This window comes from Teleopsis dalmanni, chromosome 1, assembly GCF_002237135.1.
Source record: "Teleopsis dalmanni isolate 2A chromosome 1, ASM223713v2, whole genome shotgun sequence".
NCBI lineage: Eukaryota > Metazoa > Arthropoda > Insecta > Diptera > Diopsidae > Teleopsis > Teleopsis dalmanni.
Window position 1 is genome coordinate 175,829,199 of NC_051846.1, and position 18,397 is coordinate 175,847,595.

General features: G+C 28.5%; 3 protein-coding genes across 3 annotated transcripts; 2 read left to right on the forward strand and 1 right to left on the reverse strand.

The window, feature by feature from the left end:
- Positions 1–2,685, forward strand: LOC119666770 (WD repeat-containing protein 7-like; the record flags this gene model as incomplete). Its single annotated transcript, XM_038076052.1, has 1 exon — positions 1–2,685. A coding segment is annotated over one exon (2,547 nt), but the record flags the coding sequence as incomplete, so codon positions are not given.
- A 3,733-nt stretch (positions 2,686–6,418) lies between these two features.
- On the forward strand, positions 6,419–8,369 carry LOC119666771 (protein lin-9 homolog). Its single transcript, XM_038076053.1, has one exon. The coding sequence runs from the start codon at positions 6,438–6,440 to the stop codon at positions 8,367–8,369; it is 1,932 nt and encodes a 643-aa protein (XP_037931981.1). The 5' UTR covers positions 6,419–6,437.
- Positions 8,370–11,402: 3,033 nt separating this feature from the next.
- On the reverse strand, positions 11,403–14,780 carry LOC119670336 (translation initiation factor eIF-2B subunit epsilon). Its single transcript, XM_038080562.1, has 8 exons — positions 14,707–14,780; positions 13,893–14,034; positions 13,712–13,836; positions 13,457–13,648; positions 12,548–13,398; positions 12,254–12,478; positions 11,902–12,188; positions 11,403–11,648 (listed from the first exon to the last, which is right to left on the reverse strand). Exons 2-8 carry the CDS (start codon positions 13,986–13,988, stop codon positions 11,442–11,444), a joined length of 1,983 nt encoding a protein of 660 aa, XP_037936490.1. The 5' UTR covers positions 13,989–14,034; positions 14,707–14,780; the 3' UTR covers positions 11,403–11,441.
- Between the last annotated feature and the right edge of the window lie 3,617 nt (positions 14,781–18,397).

Genomic DNA, 18,397 nt, shown 5'->3' on the forward strand with positions numbered 1-18,397 from the left:
TTTCGTGGCATTAAATCACGTAATATGAATGCTATACGACATGCTACGCAAAGAGGTATACATCAATTGCAACAATTACAAGGACATAATCAAGGAAATTTTGATTTCTTAATGAAACATCGAAGTAATCCGCTAACTATACAAGGTTTACGTACAAATCCCAAAGATGCTGAAAGTCATATATTATTTTTTGATATCGAAGGTCTTATATTTGAATTACATAGTGAGGAATATGCTAAAATGACACCCGCTGATTTAGAAGCTCTTGGAGTTGTATTGGCGAATCCTAAGGATAAAGCAGCTCACTTAGATGCTTCCAAGAAGATAAGTGACTTTTTTGGCATAGTGAAAAACAAAGCCGGAGATATGGAAAAAATTCTAAAAGATAAAGATAAACATGGAATTGTACAAAAATTTAAAGAAAAAACTGAAATTGTGGAAAAGAAAGTTCAAGCAAAAGTGGAAAGTATACAGAAAGCAGTGGAAACTCAAGAAGAAAAGGAAGATCTTAAAAGTAAAATTGCATCAAAATTGGAAGTTACGCACGTTATGGAAGTTGCTCAGTTATTGTTGTCATTATTGCATTCCTGGGGTCTAGATAGTCATTTAGACAAGGTGTGTGAGTCGCAATTAGGTTTATTACGACCAATGGTACCAATATCATTTGGTGTGCTTTCAAAAGGCGGTTATATGTCATTACTACTACCAACGTGGCAAAATAATTATGAAATTCCAGAGGGTTTACCAATACCAAGCAGTTCAAAAAAACGTGATATACGTGCTGATCTATTGAGGCAAGAACAATTAACCTCGATATTTACATCACTCTTACATTGGGAATTAAGTACAACATTAACTTCAAATCATATCTTAGCTTTAGTGGCTATGTCAAATACGCTAATGTCAATGAGTTCCGCTACATTCTTAACTGATAGCGAGAAAGCTAAAAAACTGCAACGTCTAGCTCAACGTACTGATTCAAGTTTAGCTACTGAAGAAGAGCGAGAAGAACTAATTGCTCAGCATACCTCACAAATAAAACAGGGTTGGAGTGATCTATCAACTCATCACTGTTTTCAATTACCTGAAAAAATTGAAGCATTAGAACCAAAGAAATTTAAACGTCCTCAAGTGGAAATGATGGCCAAACGTTGGCAACATCATTGCATTGAAATTCGTGAAGCTGCACAACAAATTCTTCTAGGTGAATTAAGGCGGCTTGGACCACGTGGACGTAAGCAACTTGTTGAAAGTTGGGCGCAGTATTTACCACTATATACGCATTCAGAACCTATAGTACAGCAACAGAATGCAAATCCAGCACAAAATGTTAATAGTACTAATGGTCAAAATAGTACCGGAAATGGTGTTGCTACAAATGGCGAAAATCAAGAGGAGGATTACGAAGAAGAGGAAGAAGAAATTATTCGTAAACCTTCGAGTTTATCTGAATTAAAAAGAAAACAAACAACAGCTGTTATACTGTTAGGAGTTATAGGTGCCGAATTTGGACAAGATATATCGCAAGATTCTCCTAGTCATCAACGTATTACCAATGAGCGACGTAAATCATCTGTTGTGGAATCGTTTGGTATTGCAAACAATTTAGCACGTCTAACTTCAATGGCACTAGCACATTTACTCTATGCACCACCTTCAGCAAAACTTCCGCAATATACACCTTTACGTCGAGCAGCAATAGACTTATTGGGACGTGGTTTTACAGTATGGGAGCCTTATCTTGATGTTAGTAAAGTATTGCTAGGTTTATTGGAGATATCCTGCGACGGTAAATTTGTGCCGAACTTAAACTACAAATTACCACTCACTCCACAAGCGGATGCCTGTCGTACTGCACGTCATGCGCTCCGACTAATTGCAACAGCAAGGCCAGCTGCATTTATTACAACAATGGCACGGGAAGTTGCACGCTATAACACAATGCAACAAAATACACAAGCAGTGAATGTGCCACTAACACAATCTGTGTTATATAGAGCAAAATCCGAAATATTACAGTGCGTTGAAATGCTAATAGATAAAATGCAAGCCGAAATCGCGTCTTTACTTGTAGAAGTGATGGATATAACATTACATTGCGTGGATAATAATGAATTGAAAAGCCGCGGTTTGGCAGAGGTCTGCCCCTCTATTTGCAAATTCAATCAGATATCACATTGCGCACAAACTCGTCGCATTGCGGTTGGTGCTAATAATGGTAATTTGGCCATCTATGAATTGCGTCAAAATAAGTGTCAAATGATTCCAGCACATACGCATCCCATTACTTCCTTAGCATTTTCACCTGACGGTAAATGTCTGGTCTCATATTCATGCAGTGAAAATCGTCTTTCATTTTGGCAAACAAGCACTGGCATGTTTGGATTGGGACAATCACAGACACGTTGCACCAAAGGTTACTCGACTGCACCTATTCCCGATGTAGCACGTTTGAATCCAATGCGTTTAGCTAAATTGGTCTGGATTAACAATCGTACGGTGACTTTATTACTAGCCGATGGATCGGAAACACGTTTTAATGTTTAGACAAATGTAGTGACTGTCTGTTATAGTTGTACTAGGGTAGCTCAAGCTAGAAGAAGTGTTAACGGTATTAAATTATATTTATACATATATATATATATATAAACTTATGAGTAAACTATATATTTGCATAAGTTGAAAACTAAACAAATAGAAAAACAATATATAATGTGAATGTATAATGTATTTTAATTAAATTATAAACAAAAATAAGAGAGATAGAGAATACAAAAACACTAAAACAAACAAACAAATAAATAAATAAATTATTATAATTATTGTAATTATAAGAGAAAATCCTGTTATTATTATTATTATTGATATTTGTTATACATGATACTGTTATATAAATAAAATTTGTTTTTATTATTTTAAATATTTTACTGTGTTAACATTTAAGAATATTATTATATTAATATTCAAATTTTAATATATATTTAAATATGATTCAAGTCAATAATAAATAAATGAAACGAAAAATTCCTTTAATACGAAACGCAACTACTATTTACTGTCTTAATATTAATATTTAAAAATTAAATTATATAAACTTAACAAAATTGTATTGTGCTGCTTACTTTTTGTCCCTCAATAAAGTATTAATTTTATTCAAAAATATTGAACAACTACGACGGTTTGTCTCATATTTGTTTTTTTTTATTAATACTACGAATATTTAATAAATTTTTTTTATTATTATGTATTTGCATAATTTAACTTTATAACTTTAATTATTTAATTAAATTTTGAATTAAATTATATTGTGCATACTAATATATATGCAGAATTATATTAAAAAATTAATATATTTTTGTTTTAGAATTAATTAACGTTATATATACTATTAATATAATGTAAATGTTATTAATAAATTGGCACTAAATTATATTAAAATTAGGTGCAAAATTTTACTGATAAATTTATATAGAATTAAATATGTATAACATTATATGTATAATTTTTTTTTTATTAAATTAGGTAGCGGTAGGTTAAACTGACTCAGTAATACCAAATGGAGCAAACCTCTATATAGATTTGTTGTGGGCTACTTAGAGAATGACCACGCTTTGTGTGAATATAACTAGTAATCAAAGCTTCATTTCTAAGACATCCTCTAAGTTTTCAAATTGTGGAACATCCAAACAGTTTAAACCGGTTTATCACAACAGAGAGCAGTTGTTCCAAAGTAATCCTTTTTTTCAGTTCTGTATATCCTCTTTACGTTATTATTGGTAGAAAATTAGCATTAAATAGTGGGCTATATAATATGTATATAGACATCAACAATTTAGACTTTGAACTTCAACAATTATGCTATATATACACTTATATTGTACATAGAATTCTATCAATAAATTAATATAGAATTGAACTGTGTTAAATATTAAGTGTAGAAGTTTATTAATAAATTCATATAATCTTATTATAGAATTAAATTTTGTTATATACACAATTATTTTTTTTATAATATGACTATTATTAATTATTATTTTATGTAAAATAAGAATTAAATATGGTATAAAATAAATAATAAAATTTTGTTAATGAAATTATATATATAATGAAATTATATATATAATGAAATTATATATATAATGAAATTATATATATAATGAAATTATATATATAATGAAATATATATATATAATGAAATTATATATATAATGAAATTATCACATTTTAAATTAAAATTTTATTTAGAATTCTATATTTATTTATTTATATTTATATAGTCATTATATTATATGTACGAGTATATTGTTGATATTTTTTTATTTAATAATTATAAAACTATTTGACAACAAATAGTTTTATAATTCTTCTTAAGAGACTACTATTTTTATTTAAAAATATTATAAAATCTACAATAGAAAACATCAATTTACTACAATTTGGAAATTCTGTCGTATTTTCTAGTAGAAAATAAGGTTAAAGTAATAACTACTACAATACCTATATATTGTTTCGTAAAATCTTTAAGTTTATATTTAAATAATTAAAAAAAAATTGTTAAAAAAGAAACTGTAAGTAAGTAATATGATCAATTACATTTATACCTGTAAACCTAACTGTTTGTGATCTATACCCATACTGCATTGTCGTTGTTTATCTGTTCCATTACTCCACTATGCATATTACGTTATATACAATTGATTTCTGACTTCCTCTGTCACAAAATTTTAGAACTTTGGCACAGATTACATTTTAATCTTACCTTTCCATATTCTCCATACTCACGCTCACTCTCAATCTTAATCTTTAATATCTTAATAATTTTTTCGCATCTGCCACTATTAACACCCTGTTCGAGTGTTTTTATGTTTATGGCTCTTTTTTTGAAGTAATTATAGGATTTTGAAGTGGGTCTAATGAGGGCGTAGATGAAGCTATTTGAACATCCTATTTTCCATCTACATAAGATCTGACTGATCGACATTGTGATGTTTAATTGAGTAAATTTTATAGGTTTGCATATTTGAAACCACTAAAGTTATCAGAAGCTGTTATTCTTTTACTATTTAGTAATTGCAGTAAAACTGATTAATCAAAGCTGGTTCTCGTCATTTATTGAGTATATTAAATTGGTTAATTACAGGTGATCTACCAGTCGATAGGTTTTTCTGTTCCTTTTTAATATTGGTATGAAGGCTGCAATCATTATTTTTTTCGTTTAAATAATTTGGACGTTATTCTTACTGAAGAGGGTAACTAATATTTAAGCCATGAGTCAAAATAAAAATATTGACATGCATAAACTTTTCTTAGCAGGTTTAAGTGTTAATAAACTTAGCCGATTTAGCTAAGTTGAAGTTCCAATCGATAATATTGGAATTATGTCCTTGACACTAAGATTAAACATTTTGTTATGTTTTAAGATGGACACAATTTATCTAATTTTTAATTAGAAGTCAATGATCTGTCTACACTTATTAAAACAATGGACGTAGTTGAATATTGTTCTGGACGATAAATTAAGTGGATCTAATGACTTAAACTACTGAGATGTATATCGCCTCATTATAACATGATAGTTAGTTGCTTTGTTTTGATGGCGGTATAGTTATTCTTGCTGAAGTAATGTTAAATCGGCAGTGTATCACTTCTGGCGGTTGATAAATGGTATTATATTCTTATATTTTATATTGGAGATAAATTTCATCAGGCGCATTAATTCATAAGCTTCCATAATGTATATATTTATTAGTAAACCTTAGAGAACAGTTAGAATGTAAATCGATTTAATATATTGTATTAACATATATTTCCGAGATATTTGGAAAATATTATACTATGCCAAAAATATGTCGAATTTATGGAAATTAATACAAATCATTGTTGAAACTACATGATGGGAAGGATCAACAATATGCAGTCGTCTGAAAGCTGATTTATCTTAAATAATTAAAAATCTAGCAATCTCATTGAGATGCATCATTAATATATCAGTTTTAAAGTAGGTTTGCTGACGGTTCATTGTCGGTGAAGAAATTATTCTAAAAGACTATTACTGTTAATGTGAGTATGAGGAAGATTAAGAAGGTCCACACCTGCTTATATTTCAGCACTGTCTTCTACACTAAGATTAAACAAGCTAGGAACTTCGTCTAATCAATTTCAAAACCTCTCCTTGAAGAGCGGAATCAAGTCCAATCACACTAATTGCCAATTCAAATTATTTTTAAATATATTTATAAGATATGATTACGATTTGAAATGTGAATGTATATTATATTACTTGTTGAAATATAAAAAATTTAACAAGTTAAACAATAATTTATGTTTTACTTAATATGTTTACCATTAGTAAATATTGTCAGAATTATTATAGATTTGTATATAATATAAATATTTTTTTTATTTATTTCGCAGTTATTTATCAACATCTATTTACAATGTCAGCATATTCGGACACTCCAAGAAAAAAAAATAAAAGAAATATCACTCCATCGTTTTCTGATGATGAACACATAGAGCCACCATCATTCAGCTTAGCAACACTTGGTTTACAAAGGGTTGGTACAGAACCACCAAAACCAAAGATGCAGTCAGCATTACCAATTCAAATGCTTAACGCACGTGGGATGCCAGCAAGAATACGTAAACGTAATCGTTTATTCTTTGATGATAACATCATTAATGATGATAAACCATTACGAATGAGTTTGTCTCCAAGAAAAACACCAGTAAAAGCAACAAATATTTCTCCAGCAAGAACTCCTTCTTCTAAAGTTTTAAGAAAACGAAAATCCATGCCTACAAGCTACTTGCGACTAAGTGAGAAAAAGAAAAAATTAGATGATTCACCAACAAGTTCAAAAGTCAGTTATATATCCAATTCTCTATTTTGGCCATTAAAACCATCTAAGGAGGTGGCGCTACCGAAAAGTGCCACAATAGAGGAAGAGAATGACTCTGATAAAAAGCTTGGCCATCTTCTTGGTATTCGTTTACGTAATTTACTCAAACTGCCTAAAGCACATAAATGGGTTTTTTATGAATGGTTTTATTCATTTCTTGATAAACAATTACTTCTTAATGAAAATGAATTTCAAGTTTGTTTAAATGAACATTTTCCTGGTCTACAAACTAGAAATCTTAACCTTATTGAGTGGAGAAAAATTCGATCAATGCTTGGCAAACCTCGGCGTTGTTCACAGGCATTTCTCGATGAGGAACGCAGAGAGTTGGAACGTAAGCGTCAAAAAATACGTTACTTACAATCACGTAGAGGTGGAGATATAAAAGATATGCAGTATGTACGTGATCTACCGCATAAGATACCGCTTCCCCTACCAATAGGTACGAGAGTAACTGCACGTCTACGTGTGCCACAAGATGGCATTTTTAGCGGAATGGTTGATGCATTCGATTCATTGTCATCATTATATCGTATAACCTTCGATCGTGCTGGATTAGGAACACATTCTATACCGGATTATGAGATAGCTTCGGACAACTTTTTTGAAATGTTACCGCTACAAAGCATTGCTAAAGATTTCCGACCAAATCTCTCAACTGTATTAACAAATTCTGCCGCTAACAATATGACACCTTTAAAAAATATGCGTAACGGACGCGATAGTATGAATCTTAATAAAAGTGATCCTCTATTAGCACAAGAAATAATAGAAAGTCCCTTTAAAACGGAAATATTTGGTCGAGAACGTATTAATGGTTATCCAGCTAAATTGCTCGAGACAATAGTACGTCTTAAGCGTGCACTTGCAATTAAACGCACAAAACTGCAACGTCTATGTAATATGAATAATGAAGCTGAAATTAATATATCACAAGAAATGCCAATAAATAATAATGCTTTATCTGATGATTCTCAACAACTTCCCGAACCATCTCTGCAAGTCAGTGAAGAATTTCAACGACGTTATGCTTCCATCGTAATATCTATGGAAAAATTAAATCGAGATATACAGGATTATCTAAATGACGTACAAGCATATACTGCAGAATTAACGCGGGACCCGCAAGTTCAGGCAATGCTCGCTCCATCTTACTTACGGGAAAAATGCCGTGAAGCTGCTCAGCTTGCAGTACAAAAGAACAATCAGGGCATCCTGAAGAATAAACGAATTTTAACTCTAATTGAAAACTTGTCTACTGTTTTGTTGGTTGCTTCTCATCTTGGCGCTGATGGCAAATCCAACCAGGTTAGCAAAATAATGGAAGGTTGCATTGAGGAAGTAAAATCGTCCATTGAAGATATCAATGTGGACACATTTCAAAAGCATATCAAAATACATTTACACCATATACGATTAGGAATTGGACAAAGTATAATGTTGGCTAATAATAACAATAGCAATTAAATATATATTTTCTTATTGTTATTATTATTATATTTTACTAATATTTTTTCATTTTGTAAAAATGTATATTGGACATATATTAATATATATATATATATAAACAAATTATAAATATAAATGAAGTGCTTTGTCAATGCCTTTTTTATTCGCTGACTCCAATTTTTAATTAAATAAGTTTTGTTCGTCTACCGATTATTTACTGCATATATATAGAATAAATGAATGAAGTATGAATTAGCAATTAAAATACAAAAAAAATATATAGGTCATCTAATATAAATAATTACAATTCATTTCTTATATACAATATAATATATTTCCCTTGGAAGGATTACAAAGATTATTTCATGTAAAGAAGAGCTATATGTTATTTGCTTTAAAATAAATAAATAATGTAATTTACAAATATATAAAATGTAATTATACATGTATATATTATGTATATATATATCTCATATATACATTCTATATTTATATATAATATGAACATTTATGCACAGTATATAATAAATTGATTTTGGAATTATATATGTAATATATAATTGTATATTATATTTAATATAATTTCTTCGACAATACAATACACTTTATAGTATAATTTACTATAACATATAATATAATAATATGTTTAATATCAAATACATGTAATTAAGAATATAATAATAAAATATACGAAATAATGAAATAATATAAAAGTAATCAACAATTAATATATATATAATCTGTTATTTTTGGTAAAGCATAGATCAAATGTTACTACAATATGGCTACTAAAATAATATATAATAATTATAATTTCTGAAGGTTCACTGGTTTTGATTTATACTGACTATAAACTTTATCTAACAACATATATGAACAATTTATCTATATATATAAAAATTCAAACCTAATGTTATTATTTTATTATTTCGCCATCGATGTGAACAAAAACCAAATTCGAAATGTTGGAAATATTAATCTAATCTTTATAATATATCGAACACTTTAACATGTTTTAATTTTTATGGATTTTCATTACACAAAAATATTGTAAATAATATATAATCATACTTAATAAAATAAAAATTATAATGCTTTAGGATAATATCAAATATGATGAGTTAAATTTTTCAAATATAATAATATAAAAAAAATTATATATAAAATTATATTATATTAGATTATTAAAATTATATGACAATGAATTTTTAAATATATATTTAGTTAATAGATTTACCCTCACAACATATAGGAAACGTTCCAAAACAATCTTGACATTTCACGCCTGAATTTAAAATAGCTGCATCCATATAACTCTTTAATACAATTATATACCTTTATTAGAGATAATTAATAATTACTTGTTAAAATATAGAAATATTAAAAATATTCAAATTGTCTTTTATGGTAATATGTTAAATGAATTAATATGAAAAATAAACAATTAATTTTTTCTTTTCCTGTAAACAGAAAGAAATGATATAATAGAACTGTAATAATAAATGAGAATTTAAATTAACTACAAAAAATCTATTGTAAAATTGTATAATTTTTTGGATAAATAAAAATTTTAATAAAAATAACTAATATATAGTAGAACTTTTTATGAAAGCAAGGAAATAACCGCGATTTGAGCAATTACTTGTAAAATCTCTTAGAGGGTTGATGAACGGCACTTAGTCGTAAAGATTAACGAGTGGCTCTTGGACATAAACCGTTTGTTTTTGGAACGAACTACTATTTAAGTTTGTATCTTACAAATACTTTACTCGATGATTGTTTCTAACTTTGGAATCATCTTTGACTTATTCACATAGACCAATGACTTCAAATACTTCACAAAAATTGACGGTCAATGGTAAATCACACGATCTAGGACGCTTATTTTACCTATCGTTTTACCCACGCCCCATCACATTGCCATTCCTATCCTATTGCACCACTTCTGTTGTACACTTTAAGTGGTTAGCATTCAGTTTGGTATTACTTTCAGCAGCGACAACAACAAGGATGTCACTCCTCAAATCTATTTCTAAAGCCAATATACACATGGCATATTCTTATCGTAAAAAAAACTATAAGTGGTTCAGAACATATTTACGTAGAAATAGGATTATTAAATTATTATTTATGGCACTGTTCCAGTCACTATTAACTGTGACACTTCGATTGAGTTGCATTATTAAGTTAGTACTGCCTAATCATGCCTCTTGTACGTAAAATACAGTACTTTTTTCAGAGTATATCATTATATGAAAAATTTTCATCGTAAATATTTGCTTCAAATGAAACAATTTTCTTTTTTGGTTACCAAAGCTATAAAAAAAGGGAACCTCACTTTGTAACAAGTTTTGCTAAACATTTATTTTGATTTCCTATTCGTAGATACACTTACATTCCAGTTACTACTGTTAGCTTCCTTGCTATATGTGTTAAAAAATTTTAATTACGAATACGAATACTTAACTTGTATGTATCTAAAAAATACGAACGATTGGATGGATGAGTTGTAGTCCATTATCTAACATCGAAAACAGAAAACCGAAAACCTTTATCAAATTTATCTGTGTGTGATAAGCACATACGATCAAGTTGTGCTATACACAGCAGCATCGATATATGTAAGTTAACACATTAAATCCAGGCACAATGCCAATTTATTAGTATTCCAATACCTTTATATAGGTACTTTGTTTTGAGTACCTTACATTTAAAATATTGAATTTGTTTTTAGATATTATAATTTTGTCTTTTAACGGGTTAATTGGTCAATAGTTCAATAATACACTTTTTAAAAAATATTTTATTGTTTAAAAGGTTTTATTTAAACCAATATTTCGACTATATTTTATAGTCATCATCCGGATGGCTGCATTATTTAATCATTGCCCGTTAAAAAACAAAATTATTATTCGAAAATATTTTGTCATTATTAGATATAATTTTAAATAAATTATAAAAAATAAATAAATTCTAAATATAAAATATTCCAACACACATTGTTTTAATTTATATAATTTTAATATAAATTAAATTTATTTAGTTCTTTGTTCGATACAAAAATAAATTAATTAATTGTTTTATTTAAAATTAATCATCGCTTTCATCTTCATCGCTGGATTGATTGAGCCATTGTATTAGTTTAGATAGACTCTTTTTAAGATTCAAGTTTTCATCGTCGTTTATGTCCTCGTACCATGTAACAATTGCATTTTCAGTAACAAAGTCTTTATCATATAAAAAATGTACAACTTGTGAAATTTTTTCTCTTACATGCAAATTTTCGTCACAAATATCCTAAAAAATAAAATTAATATAAATTCGTTAATAATAAATATTTATGGTCAAAATATATAAATATAAAAATCCAAAATTATATTTAATAGAGCAAAACTTTCTTGCTGTAAATGAATAAAAATTTTTATATTAAATAATCTTACTTTCTTCAATTAAGTATTCCACGATAAACTAAATTTATACTTTTAAAAAATATATAATATTTTGACCAAAAATTTTATTTAAACAAATATTTCGAGTGTTTAGATTTTACCTGTAATGCTTTTAGACATTCAAGCATAGCGTCTTCGGTTTTAATATAATTTGACATTACCGGACCCAACTGTTTTAGGACATTATTAATTTCTATAAGTATATTTTTATTTGTTGGCTCCTTTATTGACTGCAAACTGAAAATGGCTTTCACTACATAGAAATTAACTTCTTTAAGCGACATATTGTAGGCGTATCTCGATGAATTTATTTCCAATATTAAAAAATCAGGATTTGATTTTTCTTGAAATCCTCTGGCCAATGAATCCATCACTTCCGATAAAAATACTGTATGCCAATGGCGATAATGATTAACAAAATGTATATGACAAGTAAATAATTGGATTGTTTACTATTTGTATCATCAGGTAAAGGTGAACCACGCTGCGATTCCTCCTCTTCGCTGCTGGACGTATAATCGCTTTCTGCATAAACTAAAGGTAATTTTGCCATTTTAGCTGTACCGTAAAGTTGTGGTAAAATATCTTCATCCTCAGAATCCGAGCAATTGGCATTTGATTCTTGGTGTATATCATCAATAATAAAAGCTTTGTCGCCAAGTTTCGATATAGTTGTATCTAAGTAAATATAAAAAATTGTTAACAAAATAAAATGCATTAAATTTTTGTTAAAAATTTATTTATTACCTTCTTCATTTTCAATTGCCACTACTTTAGCTTTTACAAGTTTTGAGTTAGCAGGAATTATACAGTCCTTTCCAATCACAGTTCCATCTGTTATATGTGACTTATTTTTTACAATTGTTCCAGATCCAATAAAACAATACGTTAAAGTGCAACCATCTTCAATAGTAACATTTTCCATTAAATAAGCATGCGTAAGGTTACAGTTTTGTCCAATCTTGCAATTAACACCAACTACACTACATTTCAATGAAGCGCCTGCTTCAATAATGCTTCCTGATTGTACCACAACATTATCGGACAATGTTGCTTTCGTTATGCTTACATTAGAACTTTTATATATGTTGTTTGTCAAGAATAGATACTGTTGAGAAAGACAGTGTATACCCATATCTGGTACAAGAGGATAAGCCCAACGATTAATAATATCCTGACTAACAATTTGATAGCTTAGCCAATTATTAACTTTACGTGCATACTGATCACGTGCAAGTAGAGACACATAAATTCGGCTATCTAATATTTCCTCGTTAATAAGGATGCCACGTACAAAATCATCTCGCGTTAGAAAATCAAAATTGTCACTGAAAAGCGACAATAGTGTTGGTGAACCAATTGCGATTTGTGGATCAAGTAAATCATGCAATAAAGCAACTTGTGAGTTGTTAATAAAAACTTCTAATGGCACCTCAAATTGTCGCTCCTTATTTTCTTGACGCAAACGTTGATGATGGTGTAGTCGGTTGTTTTGTACATCCATAGCAATCATGATTTCATTACCAGTACGCAAATTAGTCGATGATTCCTTAAAGACAAGTGTCGCTGCAGCACCCTTGTCATATTTAACAGTTTTTCTAAAATCAATATGGTTTGTTTTTATATATTTATAAATATAAAATAAACAAAGTTTACTTGTGTTGTTCGATTATTGGTCTTAAATCTACGTTTGTCACTGTATCGGCGCCAAGTAGAATAAAATTGCCTCTAATTAAAGCTTTGGCATCTAAGTCACGCATAGCATCGCCAAAACAACGGCAACCCTCACCACCAATAACTTGTACACTCATGCTAATTGACCAAGAGCTGAGTGTTGCAATTCCTCGTCTAAATGTGGAATAATTTTAATTGTTGTAATTGTGTAGATATTAAATAAAGCAAATTACGTACTTTATGTGATCTCGCACATTTTGTAAATACAAACTAGAATAAACAAACACTTCTTCTATACCGCTTCTGTTTAGTGCTTCCAGAGCATAATCAATCATAGACACATTTACCAACGGAAGCAGCGCCTGAAATGTATGATGAAATATATATTAAGAAGTTATTTAATTTATTAAGTACTTACTGTAGAATTCTCGCTTGAGAACGGATGAAATTGCTCCACATTGTTGTCAGCTATTAGAATTGCTTGAATAATTTCTTTCTTTTCAAATTGACTCATTATTTAGTTTTTGAAACCTAACCAAATGCGTGTATTTTTAAATCAGCTGTGCCACCCAAGCATTAATGCCCGCGTAGTAGAGATGACAATAGCGATGAAATCGAAAATAATCGATAAAACGTAAATAAAAATTTAAATATTTTTGTTCATATTCATAAGTTCATGAGGATACTATGTTAATATGATATTTCTGAAATTAAATGTTTACCCTTTAAAGTATAATAATCTAACGTAAGTATTATATCGTATAGGCAACGAATACCGCTACGTTGAATAGCACCGAAAACCACTACGACAGATAATTAAAGACATTTTTATTTATTTTATTATCTAAGTTAATAATTGCAAAACAAATATGTTAATTAGGGTGCACACAAAAAAAATTTTATATATACTATTAGTTTCGAGAAGTTTCAAGGAACCAATAATCATTGGTGTGCTTTTGCCCTCGACCAGTTAGAGCAGTGATAAAAAACTAGGAAAGACTGCATTTAATTTTTGACGTGATATAAAACTTAGATGAAAAATATTAGACAGTCTTTTTCGAAAGACCTGTAAGATCTTAGGAAAATATCATTAATTGTTTTAATTATCAGTTTCCAATATATGAACTACTCTTATAGTTATCGTCAAAGAGGTAATATTAAAAACAATATACTTGAAAGATAAAACGATATTTTTATTATATAACTAAAGTTTATATGTTTATAGTACTCACACTAAATTCTTCATTCGTTAAAATGGTAATCTATTAAATCGTAAGCACAGTTCTGTAATTTTTTTTATGTCAAAATTTTTAATATTAAGTTGAATGAAAATAAAGATAAAAATAAGAAAAAATTTTACTAACAATGTTATAATATAATGAAAATTTTATCTGACATTATTTCCTTGCTAACTTGTTATTCGCTAAGTCGGTATTTGGTAACTCTACAACATAATATTTAAAAAAAAACTATTTATATACAAACGTTTGTCGCTCACCATGTTTATGAATTTGTTATAAATTTTCTTATTTATATTATGTTTCCATTTATGTTGTGAAATAGCTTATTTGTTCACATTTTATATATTAAACATTTGACAAAATTTCAACTTTATTAAAATTTGTGGAAAATTTTTTTTGAAGATTGCATTCGACATTATCCGCCTTAAATCAGTTGATTTAGTTATAATGAGCTTATTTACATGAAAATACTTTATATGGTAAATTATTCTCACTAGCGGCTTTACTGAGCAAAATTGCCTCAATGTGTACAGTGGAAACATGATGTTAAATTATAATTGTGAAATCTGAACTTAGGACGTGTGCGAGTTAGGCTAAGTTGCGTTCTAAATGAGGGAAATTCTAAGTTGTGCCGATAATATAGTGATGTGTCGATACGTGTTGATAAATGTCTAAATGTGTGCAGTGCAAAAAAATCCCAAAAAATCATCCATTTGGTTTAGCATCAACTTAGCCTAACACTAGTCATTACAAAACACATTACGGACGTTTGCGCGTTCGAGTAAATTGATAGCAAATTAAGGAAAATAATAAATTTTGTTGGTATTTACCAGAATTTCGAGTACGATAAATTAGGTAAAAATTAGCTAAATTAGGTATTACCATTGCAAAAATTTTATAAATTACTCGAACTCGCACACAGCCTAAATGCTTTTCTGGTCTACAAAAACATTGTTCTAGCATATAGACTTATTGAACAAAACAAGTTTTTCCTAAATGGATAATTATTTTTTTATGATCTCAAAACGTGAGAACTATAAAATCTCATGATATAAATCTCAAAATGTTATGACATATTTGGCAGTCTTTATAGTGATTTTAAGCATAAGTAGTGTATATTATATTGCATTTGAAATTGTTTTTTTGTTGTAGTCACAACAGGAATAAATTCCCATAAAATTTCCCTTACTTTGTTTATATTCAAATGATGGCAACACTGTTTCGGTGTTACTAGTTGCTTAGCAAGTGCATTTTGTTCTGCCGAATGGTTAGTTTGAATTTGTCTGTTTTCTTGTATGTTTGGTATTCGGCGAGCTTTGCGGTTAAATATATTTGACTTTTATTTAAAAAATTGTTTGATGTAAACAAATAATTTTATATCACAATATAAATATAAAAAGAATATTTGTAACATACTTTTATTCCATTTTATATATTGTTTTAAAATTTAAACTAACATTAAGTGAATAATTTCGCGAACGGTTTTTTGTTGAACACGCAGTCGCGCCTGCGAACTTTAAATGTTAAGTGCATATACATTATTATGTATAACAAAAAAATTCAAGTTCCAAGAGTGTTTACAATAGTTACTACAATTAAAATTTAAGTGCATGAAAAAATATTAAATACACATTTGCAAACATAATAATTCATAAAATTTGGAAATAAAAAACACCAGAAAAATCTTGCAAATTCTAAAATAAGACGACATTGTTAAGAAAACAAAACTACAAAAACAAATTCGTTTTATGTATGTGAATTTTTTCTGCAGGCTCCTTTAAGCTTTTCTTATTGGAATCGCTGTTGTTGTTGTTACAGTTTTACGCTTTTTGAGCAAATGTGGTAAGTCGCCCTTCTTTCAATTGTTATTGTTATTGTTAATGGCATTGTTGATATATATTTACTTGCCTTATTTACTTATATTATTGTTTTTGTTTCTGTTTTTTATTTCGAGCTTTTGCAAAATTCATTAATTTCCTTTTTGTTTCCATGGTTAGGCAAACAGAATAGTTTTTGTTTATTTTTTTAGTTGTATTTACTTTGATTTTTTTTAATGATGTGCTGCTTTAAAACTTCATTGTGCAAAAATTGCCTCACAGAAAATTGTTAAACATACAAAAGCACATTAAAGAATCAACAAATTACAAATCTGTGCCGAAGGTTTTTCTTAGTAATAAATATGAGGTTAATAAAACACACTGAGAATAGCAATGAACCCTTTTAAAAAAAGTAGTTAAATTTTTAAACAGCGCAAATAATTTTATTTAAAAAAACAAAAGAAAAATGTACATATCTAAATAAATTAACTAAAATAAATCGGTACATCTATTAGAAGATTTGACCACTGGAACTTAATTAGTGGCTAATCATAGAAGTTGTAACCTTTTAGTACAGTCTGAGTAATACACAGGTAAAATCGGATATAACGATATTTGAAAGGACCGACTCAACCCGTTCGTTATAACCGAGAGGAGTTGTAAACAGTAATATAAAAATAAAAAATTATAGTTATGTTTATTGAAGCCTGTATATTTTATTAATGTTTACATATTATTAAATAAAGGTTAATTTATATATGCTATTTAAAATAGTATATATATGTATATGCATATTCTTATTTAACGATTTTTTTTACACTGGGCATAATGATATCTAATTTTTAATTATTATTAAAAAAATTGTATACTATTACATTAATTAAAATTAAAATGTTAAAATAATTTTAGACATCACCCCAAAAATTCCATTTTTAGTTCCGCACAGTTCTTAAACAACGATATTCTTAATAGATGTGTGCTTAAATTATTTTTTTTTCTTTATTTAACAATATGTCTATATCGAATCGCCTGACAAGTTTTTAATTTGTAAATTATTTTAAGGGGCCTCTGAATAAGTAGCTAGGGCTCATTTATCACATACGTTGAAGTAATCAGAGTGATCTTTAGAAAAGCAGGATGGCGATTCTATCATTCCGTTTCAGCATAGATTTTTAAATTTTTGATTTCAACAAGTAGTTTGAATACATAGCATAAGTTCTACCGGTTTATTGGCATCTGATAATGTGGCGTTCTGTATAGAAAATACCATATAGGATTTACATAATATTACGAGTAATATCCATGATAGCATAGTCAATTCCAGTGAAATACACTCATATAACTGAAAAAGATGCGTACAAGGTAGCGTACAAGGTTTAGCGTGTTGTGCTTCATTAAGGTAATACCTAAAATTGATTATTATTACTGCAGTTCTTAACAAGGAAACCTTAAGATCAAACCTCAATTAGGTCCAGGATTAGGATACCTTTTATTTTAAACGTTTAAAATATTTTGTGCTTCAATAAATCATAAAATTTTTTTCAATTTGAGATTCTTTAACTTCATATACGGCGTACAATTAAAAATTAAAATTAAATCAATTACATGGTTATTATACTTACATGGTTGTCTAATCTAATCTAATGATTCCTTGGCATCCAAACTGCAATATGGGTATACTTGTTGGACAGCTAATGTATCGTATACATTTTTCACATTCAAAGTTTTCTAAGCAGTATTCATAGGTGAACTTGTGAGCAATGTCTGTATCTTTTACTTAATTGTAGTTAACTGTTCCATATAGGAAGTTATCAACAATTGTTAGATTCAAATGTTCCAAAAATGTCCCTTATTTATGTTTGTTT